Source organism: Lipophrys pholis (genome assembly GCF_963383615.2).
Source record: "Lipophrys pholis genome assembly, chromosome: 8".
In the NCBI taxonomy this organism is placed as follows: domain Eukaryota; kingdom Metazoa; phylum Chordata; class Actinopteri; order Blenniiformes; family Blenniidae; genus Lipophrys; species Lipophrys pholis.
Window position 1 is genome coordinate 16,483,788 of NC_137630.1, and position 22,458 is coordinate 16,506,245.

The 22,458-nt window shown below is 44.9% G+C and overlaps 2 protein-coding genes across 2 annotated transcripts; one reads left to right on the forward strand and one right to left on the reverse strand.

Moving 5' to 3' along the window:
* Window positions 1-308: 308 nt before the first annotated feature.
* hipk1a (homeodomain interacting protein kinase 1a) lies at window positions 309-12,859 on the forward strand. Its single transcript, XM_080470346.1, has 16 exons — window positions 309-864; window positions 2,360-3,093; window positions 3,307-3,680; window positions 3,757-3,880; window positions 4,472-4,591; window positions 4,669-4,755; window positions 5,114-5,295; window positions 5,373-5,523; window positions 6,371-6,575; window positions 6,667-6,785; window positions 8,891-9,042; window positions 9,122-9,274; window positions 9,822-9,986; window positions 10,100-10,293; window positions 10,446-10,576; window positions 10,716-12,859. Exons 2-16 carry the CDS (start codon window positions 2,362-2,364, stop codon window positions 11,157-11,159), a joined length of 3,333 nt encoding a protein of 1,110 aa, XP_080326472.1. The 5' UTR covers window positions 309-864; window positions 2,360-2,361; the 3' UTR covers window positions 11,160-12,859.
* A 1,631-nt stretch (window positions 12,860-14,490) lies between these two features.
* sdf4 (stromal cell derived factor 4) lies at window positions 14,491-22,430 on the reverse strand. The gene is made up of 8 exons (XM_080469050.1): window positions 22,318-22,430; window positions 21,983-22,241; window positions 20,571-20,887; window positions 19,048-19,184; window positions 18,854-18,967; window positions 18,597-18,755; window positions 17,129-17,304; window positions 14,491-15,894 (listed from the first exon to the last, which is right to left on the reverse strand). The coding sequence occupies exons 3-8, from the start codon at window positions 20,879-20,881 to the stop codon at window positions 15,718-15,720; spliced, it is 1,074 nt and encodes a 357-aa protein (XP_080325176.1). The 5' UTR covers window positions 20,882-20,887; window positions 21,983-22,241; window positions 22,318-22,430; the 3' UTR covers window positions 14,491-15,717.
* Between the last annotated feature and the right edge of the window lie 28 nt (window positions 22,431-22,458).

The window sequence follows — 22,458 nt, forward strand, 5'->3', positions numbered from 1 at the left end:
AATAAAAACAAACATAAACTGGATTAAACGGGCTAATGAAGGTTAGGGGACCAAGCTTGGAATCATAAGTTTGTTAGTTCAAATCCACTGTACCAACTCTCATCATTAATGGGTGGGTGGGTGTGTGGGTGGGGTTGGGGTTGGGGGGGCTTCACAGCCCGGTGCCCGGGTGACTTGTAGTGCTTCAGAGCGCCCATGAGGAGTTATCCCTTTATCAACATACACTTTAATAACAGGGATCCTGGCGGCTCCATTAAAGACCACACTTTTGGTTACGTCCGGTACGTGGTCGGTACCGGAAGAAGAGCGAGTGGAGGGTCCGTGGTGATGATGATGATGCCGATGATGATGAAGGTGATGATGATGATGATGATGATGCTGATGGAGCCCCGTCCAGGAGGCTTTGCTCCGCGGGCTGAGGTGTGACATTTCCAGCCACACGATGTCGAATCCGCCCGCTTTCCTCGCGATGTGACAGCGGACAGGAGACCGGAAGCAGGCATGACTCGATGCTCGTCGCGAGCTCGCTAGCTGTTAGCTCAGTTAGCACCTCGGGGCTCCACCAGGCGGCGGCTCGGCTCGGACCTCCAGCTGGCGGTGTCTCGGAGCTCCAGCAGGCGGTGGCTCGGCTCGGAGCTCCAGCAGGCTGCGGCTCGGAGCTCCATCTTGCGGCTGGTCGGAGCTCCATCCTGCGACTGGTCGGAGCTCCATCCTGCGGCCGCTCGGAGCTCCAGCAGGCGGCTTGCAGCAGCCCAGCTGATCCGCCGCAGCAGCACGCAGAGCCCTGCGAGAGGATGAGGATGAGGATGATGAGGCCTTGAGTGTCTGATCAACATCGGTGTGAGCGGTCATCGTCTGATCCAGGTACTTCCACCAGGGCTGCGCATTACACCGAAGCTTCACTAATGTGCCATACAAGTCATCATTACTATCAGTCGTAATAACTACTGACATTTCATTACAGATAAGAATAATGTGTAATACAAATAGTAATTACAAAATTAAGCATCAAGACCTATAACATGTTTACAAAAGAAAATATGTATATATAGATATGAAAAAACTAAACATTCATGCACACTTGTATTTTTTTCAAGTAAAATAAAATAATCTTTAGCCGAGATTGTGTGTTGATTAAAACTACACTTTAAACTGGAAAAAGAAAATAGTTTCACAATCTGAATTTAGCCTCAGAGATTATCATGAATTAAATACCTTTAATTGTCCATCCATCTTCTACACAGCTTAACCACACACTCACACTTAAGGGCAATTTCAGGGCCAACAATTCACCTCACATGCATGTTTTTGAACCAAGGGAAGAAACCAGACTATGCACACACACACACACACACACACACACACACACACACACACACACACACACACACACACACACACACACACACACACACACACACACACACACAAACAGGTAGAACATGCAAATTCCACACAGAATTTGGTATTTGAACCCATGACATTTTAGCTGTGCGGCTTTAAAATGACAACGCTTCTAAAATGATTTGTTAGCCAGTCCATTAAGAAGAACACTGTCAGTGACAAGCTGCTTGGTTGAACAAATCTCTGATGTTGAGGTTGTTTATGAGCCCACATTATTCGTTTGTATCAGTGGTTTTCAAACTGAGGGGGGGGGCAGGCAGGCCTCCCCTGGGGAACGACTGAGCGCTTCAACAGGAGCGCAAAAATAGAAAGTCTTTGCGCTGCATGTTTTTCCTTTGAATTTTGGAGAAATTAACTATCAACTATAATTAATTCAAAACCCACATTTTCCGACTGTGGGACAAAAACAGGATTATCCTATTCTATTCATGACTGAATTTATTGTAAAGTGTTATATAGATAAAATTATCATGCAAGCTTTACTGCGAAACTATAAATGTTAATTGCAAAAATGCTGCATTTATTGCTTATGGATCTCAGCAGCAGTTATTGATAACATCCAATAATACAGAGTGTTGCTTTCACTGGGGCTCAGCCTCCCACACTTTCAAATTTCCTGATTTAGATGAATAAAGACAATAAAAAAACAACAGGATTTGTGTTGTGAATTTGTCGTTACCACAATATCAGCATGTGCAATTATACATTGTGCAAAAGACTGACTTTACGGCGATGAATTATGTGTACCGTGCATTCATGCCCTACAAATACAGAACGGCAGAATGTTGAATATAAGGAAACGACTGGTTCTGACTCAGCAGTATTTGTGTGGAACTAAAACTACAACAACTAAGTCCAGACTTTAGACCAGCCTCGTTCACAGACCAGCTCCTCGCCTCTGTGAGTGTTGGACGTCGTGTTGTTGACTCCTCCTCGTCTTTGCTTTCGTTTGCAGTCATGGCGTCGCAGCTGCAGGTGTTCTCCTCTCCCTCCGTGTCCTCCAGTGCCTACTCCCGTTCAAAGAGGCTCAAAGTGGAGAACCCGTCCTGGGATGTGTCTAACCAGCTCGGAGACAACGGTTACTATGAGCAGAGCCCCTCCCAGGGGGCTGCGCCCTCCACCTCCGGCTCCAACTTCAACCCGGCGTACAGCTCCGGCGGGGGGCACCCGCCCACGGCGGGCTCCCGGGAGCAGACGGTGGTGCGGGCGGCAGACAGCACGGGCAGCCTTCATGGACCCCCTTCGTCCTCCTCTTCGTCCTCCTCCTCGAGCCGCCGCATCAAGGATGCAGAGTCTTCCTCGCAGCCGTGCGACCTCTACCACAAGCAGTACAGCCTGAAGAGGAAGAGCGAGGAGGTGGACAGCAGCGACAGCGTCCAGATACTCGAGGAACTCTCGGCCCCCGTGGTTTCGAACCGCACCGGTGGCGGCGGTGGGACCACCACGGCTCAGTCCATAGCACACTCCACCTCCACCACCAAGAGCAGCAACTCCCACAGCGAGGGAGACTACCAGCTGGTCCAGCATGAGATCCTGTGCTCCATGTCCAACAGCTACGAGGTGCTCGAGTTCCTGGGACGCGGCACCTTCGGACAGGTGGCCAAATGCTGGAAGCGAGGCACAAACGAGATAGTGGCCATCAAAATTTTGAAGAACCATCCTTCTTATGCTCGGCAAGGACAAATTGAGGTAAACATCCATACAGCCATCTATCTGTCATGGGAATGACGAATAAAATGCAGATAAATATTATTTTATGTAATTTTCCTTTATTTTAACCCAATCCCCTCTTTCAAAAACATCCCCCTCCTGCTTTTGCACTGAATCGCACCTTGAACGTATTTCCAATTTAAAGGATGTCCACTTACTGAATTTGCCAACTCGTCCCCCTCCCACCTGCAGGTGAGCATCCTCAGCAGGCTGAGCACCGAAAACGCCGACGAGTTCAACTTTGTCCGCTCGTACGAGTGTTTCCAGCACAAGAACCACACGTGCCTTGTGTTTGAGATGCTGGAGCAGAACCTTTACGACTTCCTGAAGCACAGCAAGTTCAGCCCCCTGCTGCTGAAGTGCATCAGGCCCATCCTGCAGCAGGTGGCCACGGCGCTCATGAAGCTGAAGAGCCTGGGGCTGATCCACGCCGACCTGAAGCCTGAGAACATCATGCTGGTGGACCCGCTGAGGCAGCCCTACAGAGTGAAGGTCATCGACTTCGGCTCCGCCAGCCACGTGTCCAAAGCCGTCTGCTCCACCTACCTGCAGTCCCGGTATTACAGGTGAGTGTTTCAACCTGCTGCATCTGCGTGAAAGTGACCGTCAATCTGCCCTCTCCTGATTGCGATGCGTTTCTAGAGCTCCGGAGATTATTCTGGGACTTCCTTTCTGCGAGGCCATCGACATGTGGTCTTTGGGGTGCGTGATCGCCGAGCTGTTTTTGGGATGGCCTCTTTACCCCGGTGCCTCAGAGTACGACCAGGTAACCGTTATGTTGCTCTTATAGCAAATTAACTAACTAACTACACGATATAAACATTGCAAATAGAACGTGTAAAAAAAAAAAAAAAAGCCGAGAGGATTGTTGCCATACACATTCGCACAGCTACTAATCTACAATCACAGATCTAATCAGCCCCCCTGACTTTTTCTAAACCTAAAGAACTTAATAAAGAATAATAATAATAAGGGTTTCCTATTAGCTGGCATTATAACAATTTATAAACATCAACATTTTCTTCTTTCTGAAGTATTATACCAAAGAATGATTGATTGTTTTAGCTTACCGGATTTAAAACAAATCAATCACAGAGCAAGGTTGTAAACAAAAAATAAAAAATACAATATACAGCTATATGTGTCCTCTGTGTGAGACATTTCTAGCAGTAAATACACAGTTGAGCAACTCAACCCCAGAGTGCCTGAAAATGCCACATTATTTTGAATCTGCACTTGAATCCATGTAATTACAAACAAATGTACCTTTAAGCCATTTTTATATATATATATAAATATGGTTTTGATTTTGAGCTGAGCAGGCCTCCCACTTTTCCTTTCCACTCGTCTCTCTCAGATCCGTTACATTTCGCAGACGCAGGGCCTTCCAGCAGAGTACCTGCTGAGTGCGGGAACCAAGACGAGCCGCTTTTTTAACAGGGGACCCAACTCGAGCTACCCACTCTGGCGGCTCAAAGTAAGCAACGTCACAGTATAGCACCGAACATAAAACCCGCCAACAGTCCACTTAACCTGTGGCTATTCTTCCGGCAGACGCCGTCGGAGCACGAGGCGGAGATGGGCATCAAGTCAAAGGAGGCCAGGAAATACATCTTTAACTGTCTGGATGACATGATGCAGGTGAGGGTCCTTTTTTTGGGGGGCAGATAATCCTGTAGTCAGAGTAGAAATCCTTCAGATCTTAACACAAATATAGAGAGGGTCACAGAATAATCAACACTAATATTGCCATTAAAATGTAAATGCACAGATAACAGTTTTGTCTTTTGAGTCTGAAAAGATGTTTGGTACAAATTCTGCAGCCATTTGAGTCACTTTACATAATTGAATCCTTCGGTGTGCTTTCATTTTTTTGTTACGGCGCAGAGCTGACTCCTTCAACAAAGACATATCAATGTTTTCTTAATGTCGTCTCTTCGTCCGAGCAAATAGTTCCCCTTGTGCATTCCGCCTGACCTCTTGGATGAACTTCCTGCAGGTGAACATGACAAACCTGGAGGGCACAGACATCCTGGCGGAGAAGGCCGACAGGCGGGAGTTCATCGACCTGCTGAAAAAGATGCTGACGCTCGACGCCGACAAGAGGATCACCCCGATGAAGACGCTGAACCACCCCTTCGTCACCATGACGCACCTGCTGCACTTCCCCCACAGCTCGCAGTAAGAGCGGAGAGTGTTTGCTTTGGCTGTGAGTCAGCACTGCCGCTCCTCTCCTAATGGACCCTGCTCTATTCCAGTGTGAAGTCCTGCTTCCAGAACATGGACATATGCAAACGCAGATGCAGCGCCTTTGAGAACGGTAAAAACCTGTTTGCCAGTAACAACACCCCGAGCGCGGCCACCAACCTCACCGTCACGTTCAGCAGCCAACTCAACCAGCACAATCAGGTGAGGGGGCGTCTCTGATCTCCGTTAGGTAACCTCAAAGGCTTCAGTAATGGCTGAGCAGGAGCTCATTTGCCTGTTTGGTACCTTGAACACGCAATATCTGATATTTTCCTCTTTTTGTCGATACCAAGAGGAGGATTTTCTCTCTGTTCCTCTCTCCTCCTCTGGTGTACCAATTCAAAGGCATGAAAAGTCCCAGCGTTTGCTCTCTCACACATGAATCATCCTGAGAACAGTCGCTTTCCTAAATGTGTTAGGCGCCTCCATCTGGGGGATGCTTTTCAGCTAATTTCTGTGTTGACTCTCAGTCCGACTCCCAAACACACGTTCAAACTAAGTCATGCTCCTCTGGGAAGCTGCAGGGGCTTGTGCTCGTCGCCCAGATACACACAGTTTTATTAGAAATGAAGAGACGGGTGCATGGAAGCACAAAGCCACAACTGTCAGGTTGAAATGAACCAGAATCAAACATTCAAAATCTCTCTGCTGTCATATGTCTCCGTTTTCTCACAGACAAATATTTCTTCTAGTGCTTGTCAGTTAGTAGAAGAGAAACACTTCATTAATCCAGGGAAGAAAAATGTACAGACAGAGAAAGGGCTTGACATTAGAAAATAAAGTCTATTTACAGGTACGTTTTTTACAGTTTGCTGGCCACAGGGAGGAGGATGTCCTGTGGCTCTGTCTGGATTCTCACTGCGATGATTTTGTTGCTGAAGGTGTTGGTGCTGTGGACCAGGATACGATGCAGGGGGAGGGAGACATTGATCAGGGCGGGTGAACCGGCTGTTCTTCTCTCTGCCTTTACTTCATTCACACGTTTATTTTTTTACTCTTTGTGTCTCAGATGGCTTCGACCGGAGGTCAGTCCCTTTCCCTGAGCAGTAACGTCCCGCTGATCAACTACCAGCCCGGTCTCTACCAGCAGGCCACCATCAACATCCCCGGTCTGACCCAGCAGGGCGTCCCCCTGCAGGCCAGGCCCACCCAGCTCTGCACCCAGACCGAACCCTTCCAGCAGACGCTCATCGTCTGCCCTCCCACCATCCAGGGTGAGACAGAAGGGAGCAGCGTCGCCTCATGAAGTGTCATGCAGACTCTCTTCCTCAGTGACATGTAAGCGTCGTCTTTTTCACCTTTCAGGTCTCCAAAGCGCCAACAAGCCGTCTGGTTACCCCGTGAGAATGGACAACTCCGTCCCCTTAGTCCCTCAGAACCAGTCCTCGCAGTCTCTGCACATCCAGCCCAGCATGCTGACACAGGTGCAACCCACCGCGTACACTCCTTCACTCCTCTGTTATTAGGTTCAATTACCAAAACTCGAGTTTATGCTGAAAGGCTTGACGTTAGAAGTTTGCTTCAGTGGAAGTTCATGGGGCTTCCTGCAGTATTCATGATAAAAGTTTGATGACGATCGAAACTGTAAATAAGAAAAAGAAGCAGAGAATCAAGCAGCAGCTGTTTCGCATGTTGGTGTTTATCCTGTTTAATCTGTGGTGACATCTGTCAGCTAAACCTGTGAAATCTGCAGACTGCACAGACTAAACATGAAAATAATCTTTTAAAAAGTGTGATGAGGTTTGAAAAGATTGAAGATTTTTGAAAAAAAAATATTACAAATTGTATAAAGTTCTTTCTGGTCTTTCTGGCTTTTTTGCATATTTGTTTCTTTTTGCATTTTTCTTCTTTGTTTCACCTATGAATCTCCTATGTTTATCATTTTCATCTTTCAGTCAATTCCTTTCTCCTATTCTGTCCACTTTTCTTTTTCTCTATTCTTTTCTTTAAAAAAAAAAAATCCTTAATGTTTTGGATTCCAAATATATTCTTTCTTATTTCTTTATTTCTATCTTTGTCATCCTTTCTCTCTGTCTGTCCACATTTCTTTTTTGGTCTTTTTCAATCAGAACATTTCTTCAGCAGAACAATAATCATCAGAAGCTGGTTGTTTCGACTGACGGCTCAGTGCTGCCCCCTGGTGTTTGAGATATAAAAGTGGTTTTTTTTTTAAAACAGTAAAGAAATGTACACACAGCAGAGTTCTGTAGAAATGGTCAGTTTGAGTCTGCATCATTGGCCAAAACGAAGAAACTCACTTCCTGGTGAAATGTTGATGTGGTCTCTGTGTATTAGGATCTGTTAACGTGTCCACTCCCTCCACACCTCTTCATCCCCCTCCTCCTCCTCAGGCCTCCTTTGACCCGCTGCTGGCAGGCGACCTGTTCCCCTCTATGGTGGGTTTGTCATGTTTAGGCTCGGTGCAGCTACCGGTGGGCTGCAGGGCTGGAAACAGTGGTGGCTCACTGGAAACATTTACCTCGTCGCTGGTAACCTCTTGGATAACCTCGTTTTTTTTATTTTTTTATGTAAAACCTCTTCTTTCCTTCCCTCTGTACGTGCACATACTGTATCTCAGCAGCCTGCAGCTGGACACGCATGTGCAACTCACCAGTCCGCTTTGTGCTTTGAGCTTTAAGTTTCTGCATTTTTCCTTCGGTCTGTGTTAGAAGCAGAAGAAACGTTGGCAGTTGAAGCGTTCGAGGACTGTTTGAATGTGTGCAGTGCTTCTGCAGTGTTACAGGTTCATTTCATACTCGCACTGAGGCTTTCTGGAATGCTTCTTTTACTCACCTAACACCTGATGTATTAACAAAGGCTGAGCTTACGCAAAATACAAAACGTTACATTTTTCCACATGTTAAGTTTAATTGTTTTGGGGATTAAAAATATCTTTTTTTTGAAACATCAATGTGTTTAGGTTTTCAGAATGCATACCGTAATGTCCGCACTATTGAGCGCACGCACTAAATTTAAAAAAAAAAAAGAAAGAAAAAGAAAAGTCAGAGTTACATGATGCACCTGAACGCATCATCCATTTATCCATGAAGCTGGTTAACCAGTAAAAATCCAAAATTTTGCAGCGTCATTGTTTAAGCAGCAGGGTTCGAAGGAAAAAAGTAACGGCTTACAGTCCAGTAATTGCAGTATATTAAAATTAAATGTAGACTTTATTTTTAAATACTCATCACGCTTGTCAAAAATATTTAACTCGTTCATAACAGCTTTTTATGCTATTTCTTAGATGAGTTTGTGCTGTGTGTGAACTGACATCCTGAATGTTTCAGTTTCAGGTTGGATTCTCTCGGTTCTTAAAGCACAGCCAGTGTTTTTCTTTTCATGCAATGTCTACTGAAAACCTTATGGGGGTCTCTGATGGGTTTGTCTAAAGCCTGCATGTTGCTAACATGTTTGATTTCATACATTTGAATAACTTTTTTCCCCCGTGCAGTGTAAATTGAACTTAACGTGATTTATAGCTGCTTGGCATGGTTTTTCAGTGTGTGTGTGTGTGTGTGTTTGCACGCAGCAGGGCTGGCCAGCAGGAACACAGCAGATCCTCATCCCTTCCACATGGCAGCAGATGCCCGGCATTCCCATCCACAACCCCGGGCAGGCGGTGGTGCCCGAGTCCCCGCTGGGAGCTCAGATCTCAGACGGCCAGCAAGCGTCCGGCTGGAGGTGAGAGACGTCTGATGGGACTCCACTCCGAATCACCGTGAGCAGCTCAGGTTTTTTTTAAATTTTTATTCATGTCCAGGGGTCGTCATGGAAGCCAGTGTGACGCAGCGAGCCAGCAGGAGTCTGGTGCAGGTCGTCATGCGGGATCTCAGAACCACAGCTCAGGAGCAGCTTATTCCAGATCCCAACCGGGAAAGAGAGGGAAGGGTCGGCACGCCGAGAGCAGAGTCAGGTACGCTCTGTCACGCCTTTTAGGACTTGAAATAGTACGACAGGTTCAGATCACGTGATAGAGCAGCTGTCTGCCGAGCTTGCAGAGAAACAAATAAAGAATGTTTCATTGTTTCATCTGACTATTTCACCTGCCCAGAACAGACTGATTTACTTCCACTGCTCAAGATGATGGAGTGGTATGACATTTAATGTGGGATCAAGGAAATGAACTTGTGACACTCTTAAATATTATTTCATTAAATTCCAAATTTATTATGAAGTAGAATGAAAGAGTTATGCAAGATAAAATAAATAAATTAATTGATTTATTCTTGTTTGTTTCAGGTTTTTTTTGTTTTTGTTTTTGTTTTTAAAATATTTTTTGAATCGGCTCTTCTTTAATCTCATTTTTCTTGATTTCCTCGAGGGCCCCTGTCCTGCATGTCGATGCTGTAGTATATGATTATTCATGAACTCCAATGTGAAAACTATAGGATGCTTCTAATTGTAGACAAACTTTTGAGTTTGTGTTTTGTAAGCCAGCCATGTTTGTTTCTTCTCTCCAGGCCGGTGTCGTCGGTTCGTTCCTCCTCTGTGGTCCACAGCTCGTCTCTGGCTGGCGACGTGTCCCAGCCCATCGTCATCTCGGACACGCCGAGTCCCGCCGTCAGCATCATCACCATCCACAGCGACTCGGAGGACGAGAGCGAGACAAAGTTTCCCGCTGCCTGGTGAGCTCTGCTTTCTCCGCTGGATCACCAGCGTCGGCGGTGATCAAAGTTGTTATTTCCTCCTCACAGAGAGATTTAACATGAGATTGGCTCGTCTTGTGCTTTTCCTGCAGCTCTGGAACGAGCCAGAGGACTAACGTGATCAGCTGTGTGACGGTGCACGACTCCCACGACTCCGACTCGTCCACGAGCAGCCCGCTGAGCCCCAAGACGTCGTCGCAGCCCAGCAAGTCGCTGGCCGTCGTCACGCCCTCGGTGAAGAGCCAGCCCGGAGAGAGCACAACACACAAGCCTCCAGCGGCTGCAGGTGTGTGTCGCCGAGTTATTCAGGATTAAGAAACACTCCCTCAGTAAATACGAGTTTGGTGAAATGGTAACCATAGATAGTTAATATTGCAGCAGCTGCTGTGTTTTCCTCGCCTCAGTGCTCACGCTGAAATCTGGCTTTCTGTTCTCCAGAACAAGCCACAAGCGGCTCTGGGAAGTCCAAGAAGGCGTCAGCGCCGTCGTCCGGGCGGGCGGGAGACTCCGCCGCAGACCGCCATCACCGCGCCGCTTCCAGCAGATCTCAGCCGCTCAACCTCAGCCAGGTGTGGACTTTTTCAAACATTCAGGGCCCGGGGTTCTGAGATCACAATCACATCATAATAGCACTTTTGTGTACGTGCAACCCTTCAGTGGAGCCGACTCAGCGTGTGAAGATCTGCCTCACTGTCGTTGTGTCATCAGGTGCAGCAGTCCGTGATGGCGTCCTCCCAGGATCAGAGCGGCGGCGGTTCGCTGAGGCGGCAGCCCACCTACCCGCCTCCCGTCTCCTCCCACTCATCCTATCGGCTCCACGAGAGCACCCTCTTCACCTCCACCCCGAACCTGTACGCCTACCCGGCCTCCGCCGCCCTGGCCTCCGTGTCGCAGGCCGTGGATCAGATGCAGGGGGGCTCGTCCCGCCACAGCCGAGCCGTCGGGGCATACCCCTCGCTGGCGCTCTTCCAGAAGAACGGCAGCTTGGCTCTGGGAGGCTCGGCTGCAGGACAGTACGGCAGCACGCACCAACATCAGCAGCCGCCGCTGCCGCCGCCGCCGCCGCAGCAGCTGCCGCCACTGGGGGCGCAGCCTTTCCAGCGCTCCACCGCAGCCTACCAGAGAAAACTCAACCAGTATCCCTACCTGTGAACACTGACGGAGGAGACAGCAGCTACACTTGAAGGGCCGAACTGAGGCCGGACCAGGCGAGCACAAGCTCATGGCAGGAGGCTGCGATCAGACTCGCTTTCAACTTGACTTTTTACTTTTCTTTCCCAGAGTGTCTTCATATTTTAGTCATGATCAAGTGTTCTTTTTTTTTAACCTTTCTTTGCTCTCTGTGGCCTCACACTGTTTACAGCTCTGTTCTGATTGCAGGCCCCGTTTACACAACGTCTTTAAGTGAAACTGGCGTTTGGAGTCGAGGAAACTTTTTGCAAAGAAGCAGCAACTTTTTTGAAACGGAAATAAGAGAGTGTACAGCGCATGCGCTCTACGCTCAGAGTAAATAATTCCACACGTGCGCGAGAAGCTCGACAATAACAATGACGGACTCCAGGTGCTGTTTGTTAGAGAAGCGCTCTTAAATTCAAAAGAGTAAAGAGCACAAAGTGTGTATTTACATCTCGTGGAGACACACTTCGTACTTCCAGCAGATACTGAGCGGGCTTATACGATGAAGCTTGAACTTCGAGATCGAACTATTCTCTGCATGCACGCATGAGTTGGTGGTAAAAACACACAACGCCCACTAGTGGCCTGACATGCAAACGCACGTTTTTTGTTTTCACAACATCGTCACCTAAAACCAAAAGCAACGGTGTTTCCGGTCGATTGTCGTGGTGTAAGCGTGGCCTTAAACAAGAAGTGAGTTGCTGCTCAGCAGTGTTTACATTAAGTCCACATCATCAGGAGATTTGTTACCTCCTATCCTCCATAGCAACGAGACGTCACGGATGATCCATACAAACGGTTTTATTCACCTCGGACTCACGGGGATGCTGGAGCTTGTCCAGCTGCAGTTTATCAAGTCATTTCATGTGAGATGTGTTTCAAACACCTGCGATGCTGCTCGATTCAAATCTTTTTAATATAAATATGTTGCCAGGCGAGTTTGACACGTCCAGAGGTCAGTTTGTTTCAGACTGTCTGCACATTGTGATGACCTTGGTTAATAATGTGTGTGTCATTCATGAATGTAATGTGTGTGTGTTTTATTCGTGCTACAAACAAGTGGAGAACATAAGCTGAAGTACTGTACTGTATAATAATGTGTCGCTGTGTTTTCCATGTTACTTATGTTCTAGTACCGACTATCAACTTGATTATATTTATATGTTTAGTACGTCGACTGATTTTAGATTAGTCTATGATGGCGCCTTTTCTTTTCTTTTTTTTTTACAATTTTAAAAGTAACTGTTAAGGTTGCATGTGTCTGACATGGAGTAGCATACAGGAGAAGTCCGTAAACCGCAGCGCCAGGGAACGGATTAGTTATTTGTGCGAAAGTCGCGTTGAAAATATGGAAGGAGATGTCAAAGCTCGTGTCTCGTTAAGTGATGTCTGTGGAGTAAAAGCGTGCACATGAAATCCGATCGAATACGTTCAAATCATTTGCATCTTAAAATCGATTCTCACAGTTGCTGCGTCTGAATTGTGAATAAGCAAATCTGGTGAAGCTGATTTCTAGAGAATATAAATTTGATGTTCGGTATGTTACTGCTTCTAAACAAATCATTGGTTGGGGTGAGGCGATGGTTGTTTTTACGATCCTGCTGTGTTGTGAAGTGCTACATTACATTAGGACACACGATGAACCTTAACCCGTATATACGCAATAAAATCTTTTCAAAACAGATTTTGGGATTCGGGAATTATTCACGTCAAAATGACGCAGAACAGAAGCCTGTGGAAAGTCCTGCCTTGCTTCCCAAAATGTATGATTTTTCGCCTTCGTGTATGTGTACGTGTTTGTTAGTGTGCTGATTGACGGGAGGTCCCCTCACCGGCTTCCTCCTCCTCCTGTCCTGATGTGGAGCACTCTGATTGGAGGATGACTGCCGATTGGCTCAGCTCCGCCCGCCAGCTGAGGCCATTTAACCCCGCAGACTCCTCGTGGCGGCTTGAGGCAGGAGGCGTCCGCTCGGTCTGCCTCGAGAAAACGTTGGTGTGGGTTTGGACTAGTTAAAGTGATTTTTTGAACTCTGTGTGCGAGTTAAACCTTGGTCAACAGGACCCATGGTCCAACAGTTTGGTGAAGGTACCAGCTGTTTTGTTTTGTTAATTAGTGGGTTTTGTTTTCCATTTTGCCGCTCTTTTGTTTATTGAATTTGTGTTAGTTGAGCTTTGGTTAAAGGCCTTCTAGAGAAGAAGCTGCCTTTTTGTTATATTAAATCAAACATTATAGTTATTGGCCCTCTGTATTATTTTCTTTGGGCTTCTGTTTGATTATGGTAAACCCGAGAACTACCAATAAAACTCTCCGTTCACCCAAACTCACCTGGTTATTGTTACTTCCTACTTCTACGTCCTTCTGTTAGCAGAGCGGGGTTGTAACACCAGTACATGTATAACATGCTTCCCATGAAGTTAAAACTGGAACATTTCTCAACACAGAATTTTAGCCGGTCTTCATGAACACATGATGCTGATGTTATTTCATTTACAGTATTAACGTAGCCGGCTATATATCGTTTATTGAGAAATGACTCGTCTTCTTTGGACTCGTAGAAATGTCGTCCCTCAATTACTGGAGGTTTCATAAAGTATTATGTCTACGTTGCAATCATATCATCGCCATGCAGTTTTCTCAGGCTGCTTTAGGTTTCGGAGGGAAGTAAATACTCGTACCTTGTGTTGGACTCATTTTTCCAAGTATCTATGCTCGAATTTTTATTCAGAGTACTTTTATTCCATACTTTTCTGCAAAAATATTTTCTCCCTATATAAAAAAATGGACTCGGTACTTGTTTAACTTCTATGACGACGATTTAGTTCCAGCAAAAGCATCAAAGCAGCTGGAAACAGTCATCAGTTGTGGTTGAATATGAAGAATTCCATTTTTTTGCTTCAAAACAACAGTTTATCGGGCCTGATCGACTAAAGGTTTGGTAGCAATAAAGCAGTTCCAAACATGATATTGCTTCCATACTTGTGGAAGTTGGTTTACGAACTGGTTGCACTGAAATCAGTGCAAAAATAACCCTGTGAATTTAGCACCTTGATGAGTAACTGGCATGTAGTCCAGATTGTACAAAATACTGAGGGGAGTTTATGGTAGATTACTTTACAAGGTGCAATGTCTTCGTTTATCAGATTTTAACTGGTGTTGCAACTGAAACTTTGAATTTGACAAAACAATATATACAAATATGTAGTCGGACTGGTGTAGGGCTCCGATTGGTTTGCATGGAAAGAGCTCACACATGAAAAGCCTTCATTTGAATACTGTCGTTTGCACACACAAAGTAGCCACATCAACCCAGGCGCTCTTCACTCAATAGAAATCTTTATTGTTTACCAATATATTTGCAGTACAGTTTAATAAGGCTGTCACATTCTCTTATCATAAATCTTATGTTACAATCGGACCGAGGATTGAGGCGGCTGCAACAGGACGCTGCACGTTCCCACAGGTTCTAATGTAATGCGACTCCTGTTGCCTGCGCATGCATTTGGATTAAATGATGCCATTCAAAAGTGTAGCTGGCGAAGATGGGGATGCCGAAAACGAGCGTGCGTCTGTGATGCTTAAAGATGGAGCCGATCCGAAGGAAACAGGACGAATAAATAAACCCATCAACGTGGCAATAAAAGCAACAACAACAAAAAACAAACCCTGTTGTAGTGTGATTTAAAGCCCTGAATGAACTTGTCATGTTGAGAGCTGCTGAATGTTATTAAGGTGCAATCGTTTACAATATTTATGACACCTGGAATTTTCCTTCAGTTGGTCAACAATCTCACAAGTCTTCTCATATATTACTATTTCCCTTTCCCTAAATTAAAAAAAACACACAAACACAATGTTAAAGATCCTTAAAGACACTGTGCTACGTTGGCGTATTTGATGCTAATAAAGTGGCTTTTCAAATGTTATGGTAGGACGGACGCCATAGAATCTCTTCCTGACTTTGACGAATGAGGCAGTAAAACCTACTTTGAGTGTTTGTTTCTCTCTCTTTCTGGGTTGCATTGTTGAGCCGCGTTACAGGTGTCAGGTGTTCCCCTCTCCCTGACACTCTGCTATGCAACAAGCACAAATATTTACACTATAAGCCGGCGGGGGTGCGGACCCTGCAGAACAAAGAGCTGGCCTCGCTGTGTGGTCTGTCTGCGTCGCCAACTGGGAGCCGGAAGCTAAAAGTTCTCATATATACACACGCGCCGCAATAAAACACTAAACTAATTTGGAGTTGATGCAGCTCTGCTCAGATTTACGGGAAACTTTTGAAAGTCAGAATTGTCCGCTGGCACACGACAGGCGGAGCGTGCCGACTGGCGACGGTCCGGAGCTGAAGAAGGGGAGCATTAACTGGCGTCTGCAGCAGGAGGGGAGCTTGACGCCAGGCTTTTAAACACAGAATTGCACACTGGGATATCTTATCATTACACCGCGCACTCCCTTCTCCTCCCAGGCTTGTCCCTGCAGGTGTAGGAGAGGAGGAGGAGGAGGAGGGGGAGGGGGAGGAGGAGGAGAAATCCCTCCTCAGAACTCCTCGTGCACGTTTCTGGCGTAATCCATCAGCTTGCTGCCGGTGAAGTATTCGCTGTATCTGAGGATCTCGTCCAGCTCCAGGCTGTGGTTCTGGTTCTCGTCGGCGACGGCGATCATCTGCCGGGCCTCGTTCAAAGCGTTGTGCTCGTTCATGGGGTCCATGTACTCCTGGGGCACCAAGCAGAGGCAGTTCAGGCTCACGCCAACAAAAACAGACCAGTGTGAAATGATGGACGGTAAAACAAATAAGCAGGGAAGGAGAGAAAGACTTGAAGTCACTAAAAGTGAGAGCGGTCTCACAGCTTGGAAAGATCCCGTTTCCTTGACGACACAGGGAGCATCTCTTATGCAGCTTGTTTAACCACATTTGTGCAGATTGTATCCATTACATTCATTTAAATGTAATACTCTGAATACTCTGCTCATGTCTGTAAATAGTAAACATGTACATCCTGTATTTTAAAATTTTAAAGAGGGGAAATATGCATTTTAGTGTAAATTATCTAACAAATGCGATGTATAATGTTTAATATACAGTATATGTAGGAATAATGTCATCACATGTAATGATCAACAACTTTATGATATAGTGTTATAATGTAAATGTGATAATACATACAAAATCCCTTTTTATTTCAACTGAATAAGTTGGACTACAAAGGTTTTGTACTTCATCCTTCCTCCTTTACGATCAAATGACAGAAATATGGCTCAAATGTCGCGTTTCTTTTTTGTGGTTCTTATTAGTACAATTGTTATTTTGAAAACTGAAAAGTGTTGAACTTATTTACATTTTAAATATATAAAATGCAGATTGTCTTTACTCCAATCACTTCTTCACATTTTATTTTGAAATTCCTATGAATAATCTCTATTGATTTGAAATGACCAAGACTTGTACAGGTCTTAGATTTTTTTAAAAGTGCGTTTTCCGTTGTTTAAGCTTTGGTCACATTTTGGAACTGTTACTGATTTATGTAGTCGAGGGTGAAAATAAATTCAACTTTGCTTTGAGAAGATTCAAAACTTTTTGATTGAATTTATTTATTTATTTTTTAAGAGTCCGAAAACAAAAATTAGACAAAACTGAGGTCTGAATACTACTTAGCTACTTGATGTTTGATTATTTTCCTTTTTGGTTTTTGTTTTCTCTTTAAGCTGAGAAGAGAACTGCAGGTCAGTTCCTGGATTTTCCTGCTCGACTGGATCAAGCCTGTTTTACCTGAGTCGCCTTGATCTACAAGCAAACATTACAGGGGGGAAATAAAAAGTGCTTTTAGGAGTCCAACATTGAAGAAGTCTCAATGTGCTGCGGCGTTTTGATTTAGCTTTTAGAACATAAGGGATTTAAAAACATTTAAAAAAAAAAAAAAAAGAGAGTGTTTGATGGGTTTAAATTCACCTCCAGCTCCTCCATGGTTACAATGCCGTCGCGGTCTCCATCGATGACGTCCTCGAACTCCTTCTTCCTCTCTCGGACCCAGTCGTCGTCGATGTCCTGAGCCTGCTGGTTCTCCACGGTGCCCACCGGCAAAGAGATGAACTCTGACAGCGTCAGTTTCTTATCACCGTCCTGGTCTGCAAGAAGAACACACACACACACACACACACACACACACACAAAAAACAACAACTTCTGATTTATGTCCTGCAGTGGTGGAATCAGCTGAATTGATCATTTCAACATCACCAGCCCAGCAAAAATACATCCATTTCTAACATCAGTTTAACTCTAATAATAACAGAAAACTAAGATTAGAATGTTTATTTTTGATAAAGAAAAGATGTTGACCCCATGTAACGGGTCTGACCTCTTGTCTACACTTCCAGGCAGTTCGCTCCACTTTGTGATGTTGACAGGAATCATACAGTCTGAAGGCCGTCAACGTTAAACCCAACAACCCTGAGAACAGGTCATCATGGCCTAACTAAGACAAAGCATCCACACAGTACACACACATCCTTATCGAAAATTCCGCCTATTTTGCTCCCTGAAGGTCGTTTCCAAAGAAGACGCTGACATTACTTTCAAACACCTAGAACTGCTTCATCACACAACAACTTTGAAGTCTGGCCTCCACAATGTTCGACAATAAGTGTTCATTTTGTGGACAATGATAAGAAATATGTGGCAGCTCAACATTTTCATGGCAAATGACTTTGTACCATCGAAATCCAACAGGCAGCTCCAAACAAGTTTATAAATCACACAACATGGGATAGAATGACTTGTGGTTGTGTGTATCATGTTAAATGATGTGTAATGATCTTTGTGCAAAGAGATTTAAGTGTGTTTGGACAGATTTGCATGTGTGCCAGCAGGCTTGTGGTTGTGCAGCAAAACTCCTGCAATGCAGTTAGATTTCTACACACATTATAATATTTATAAGTGTGCAACATGTTTACTATGTGTGTAATTACATTTATGTTTGACTTGAATGATTGTGTACGATTCTGAGCCCTCCCTCTACCTCAGATGGGCCTCTCGTTCCATGTTCTGCTCTTCTGCCTAAGATAGGTGTGTTTTTGTTGCCCTCAGTCTAGACTGGCAGGCTCATACTTGCACTTTTGGGTCTGAGCCTTCATATTACTGAGCTGCGCTGCAGCAGAGCTCAGTGATTTCAAACGTGGTATTACAGGACCTGGATGAGCATACAACTAAAGCGAGCGTGCGCTTCTAGACTGCGAACAAAGAACAAAGACAATTAAAAAAGCTGCGGCAGAAAGCTCAATTCAACCGGGAATAGAAAAAGGGAGCCCATCTGAGGTGGAGGTGAAGACGAAGACGCACATAAAGTTTTCAATCATCACTTCTTGCAGTTTTGAGTCAGTGAGGCTCATATTGGAACTCCTGGCTGAGTGAGACCTACCCAAGTCACGCACGATCTCCTTCACCATGTACTTAAGCATTCCTCTGCTGTGCTCGGGGTGCAGGAAGGACAGGAACTCCTCCTCGTTCAGCAGCTGGTCAGCGGGAGGGTTGTCAGCCTGGAACCAGCGATCTTTGAGGCTTTCCAACACTTCCTGAGCTGTCGTGGTGAGGAGAAGAAAACAGATTGAAACGTTTGTGATGGTGCTCAAAATACAAAAAAATTTAAATAAACCGTTACATCATTTTTGTACTTACTTTCCTCATCCAGCTTCAGATCTTCATTTTTCTTCATTTTCTCTGCAATTTCTTTTTCGTTGAAACCTTTGCTGGCCAGAAATTTGACCTTATATTCGTCCCATGTGACGTGGCCTGCAGGGAAAAGCAGTGAATCAGATGAGCAATTCTCCGGAAGGAGGGATTCCACACTGTGAGCGGCAGCGGACTCTCACCATCGCCGTCCGGATCCACGGCTCGGAAACTGTTCTTGTTCTCTTTCGTGGCCTCTTGAAAGTGCTCCTCCGTCTTCTCCATGATCCACCGCTGCATCTCCTTGGCGCTCACACTGCGATCGTTGTTGAAGTCAACTCTGAAGCAGGGATGTTGATGGAAGGAATTAGCGTCTCTTATGTGCATTAGAGCTGTAACCGTTTTACAGGAACAAAGTTGGAATATTAAGTAAAAAATATTCTCTTCACAATCAAGTCAGCTGACCAATTAAACACCCTCACTATTTAAGTTACTCAATCCAGGCAGTATTTACTCATGTGCAAGGATATTTAACTGTCAAAGCCTCAAGCTACGACTCTACGCTCACACCATTTCTTTTAAAAGTCGTGCTCGGCGACACTGCAGTTTTAAAATATGGTGGTTTCAAGTAAAACCAGCACGACTACAACATATTCAACTGGAAAATGAAAACGAGGTCAAAAGCAGGCTGTGTCAGGAAAATCACTGGCATACAAGCGCTCGACTTCATCTCACAGGCTGCTGCGAACCACACCAACCCCAGGCCGAGTGGATATCATTTACCCCGAGACACTGCGATCCAGAAAACACAGCACATCACCACAATGACTTCTTTCAATTAACTTCACTCCAGCAGAGGCTTCAGGAAGCTAAGGGAACATGTTGTGTCTCAATACACAATGCCACATTTTGATGATTTAATAAGTCCGCTTATAAATTGTTGTTTTACTCAACAGAAACATTTGGTGAAACAAATGTTAAATACATGTAACAAAATACAAGCTTATGTTGTTTTAAGTTTGCTCTGAACCTCAGGCCACTTCAAATTAGTAATGACGTACGTCGATGCATCACGCCAAAGATGGCAACGTAGGGTCAGTTTGGCAGCAGCAATAAAAGCCTGGGTGGAGAACAAGATAATTAAAAAAGAAAATTGCTCATGGTCCTATAAAAGAAAACTTTATCCAGAAACCCGACGATGTGGTGCAAATGACGTTTCACAGCAGTAATACAAAAGCATCTGGAGAGGGAACACTTCGTCAGCTACCAGTAAAACTGGGCAACTATTTGTTGCAGATTAATACCCCACAGTGCAAACATTATCTTTGTTTTGAAGAAAAGTGAAAACAAAATGTTACATTTTCAGCTCTTAGAAGTATTTGATATATATTTTGAGAAAATGTATTGTTGTTTTAATAGAGCGATAACATTTGTTTTCATAAAAATAATCAATACACTGATTGAAAAATATTATCTGTACATTGTTAGAAAAATAATCATTAGCCCCAATTTAAATATTATACTAGTTAATATATGTCAATGTTATTTGCAGTGTCATCAGTTTCAGTGGTGTATTACAGTGAGACTCTCAGTTAGAACAAACTCTTCTCACGTTAAAAAATAATATTTTTTTGCTCAGGGCCGTGAGTTCTACAGGACTGTCACTGCACTGAATCCCTCTCTGTCACTCCCCCATGATATTCAGAGAACGACGACTATGACTTACTTGGTGAAAATTTCAATCAGCTTCTTCCTGTTCCTCCTGGGCTCGGAGTCCTCCTCGAACTCCTCCATCTCTTTCCCCAGGAAAACCTCCTGATGGAAGTCCTTGTTGAGGTGGCCGTCCCGCTCCAACTTCATCCCGTTCAGGTGGTCCGGGGGTAGGATTTCGTTCTCGTCCTTGCTGGCTTGAGGCTTCTCTTTGAGCGCCGACATGTTGGCCGGCCGTGCGTGCACATCGATGGTGTGAAGCAGGACGCAGAGAAGCAGAGATGCAGACAGCAGGTTTCTGCACCAAAGTTGTCCCCAAACAGCCATGATTGTCTGTGGAGAAAGACACGTAGAAGCAGATGATTAAAAACGGAGAGCTGTCCGGCTTGCAGCCTGTCTGTGGCCTGATGCCAGCTTGGACAGGCTTCAGAAGGCATAACCTTTCTCTGGATAAAGCCCATTTTAACAAACGGGAATATTTAATGTCTTTATTTGGAGTTAAGATGCTATTTTTCCAGCTTCTTTCTGGTTTTTTTTAAACGTACTTTTTTTTAGGTTTGCCGATTCAGTCAAAAACAATCAAAAAAATTTTTTATAAATATAGTACGACTAACAGGAAAAATGCACCTTTAACTATTTCCATCAATTGCTGATTCATCATGACTTTCACATCTGCAGGTGAGAGACTTTTGTCTGTTCCCCTGAAAGTGAAATATGACCAAACCTTTGCTATCTGATCTTTCGGGCTTTGAATCGACCTGCCTGGGGAGATCAGGCTCAGAGAATCAGGTGCCCATAGATATATTTATGACTGTATGTGATAGTTTGTTTTTGCCCTGTGATGGACTGGACAAATCTATTTCATCATTATTTCAAATACATTTCCTGTCTTTGTGGATCGTTTCAGGCAGTAGATAGGTCATTGAATCCATATTTGCACTGTGGTAGTTGGAGAACTGGACGGATTGTTAACATAAAGATTATGTGAGGCTATTTGTAAGTACTTAAGAGGTAACATGACATTTCTGCCAGTCATCAAATAATACCACTTTGACCCGAAACGAGTTAACAGGGCAACACCCAAAAGGAGGACAGAGATTAGATAAGGTGAAGTTAGTTTTTTTTAGCCTTGAACGCTCCTGTTAGGACTGATGATGCGTCTTTGAACGCCACATTGGGTTATAACGTTTACCCATAAACTAAGTCATTCGTATTTATATCATTTAAATAAACATGGTCTGAACGATGTCATCCCTAAATAAAATATTTAATAACGTGAAATATCCGTAAACACGTAGGTTTGGGCTTGTCTTACACTGTGATGCTAAGCTAAGTGGCTAACACAGACAGGCGATAATAAACACTGAGGGTTATCAACGAGTGGAAACAGTAAATATAGAATTAAAAGGCGTCTGAGGACAAACAGACCTGTGAAGCTGCGGTCGCGGTGAGGCGGCTCCGGTGTGGCTGTCGGTTCACCGCAGTGAGCTTTACGGGCAGCTAAAAGCTAGCGGGAGCTTCCACACAGTCAGCCCAGCTGTCAGCCTCCAGTTCCGGTACACGTGGCTCCGACACGCCCACTCCCCAGCGAGGAGCGACCACTCAGACTGAAGCCCCGCCGCAGAGAAACACAACATGCCGTGAAGTCCGTCCCCGGGGTGGCACTTTGTGTTGGTTCTCACACAAACTGTCAGAAAAAAAGGCGGCTGGAGGATAGAAGACACGCTGAGTCACTCCGGTCAAAGAGCAGTAGGTCTACTTACTGTTGCAGCTGAGTACTTTTTGAGTAATCTAGCAGTAGTTGTGCATAAGCTGATATGTTCAGTCCGTCTTTCCACCCATGAGGTTCACAGAACTTAATTTGAAAGCGAGCTATGACCGTTTCCGGTTTCAAGTTTTCAGCT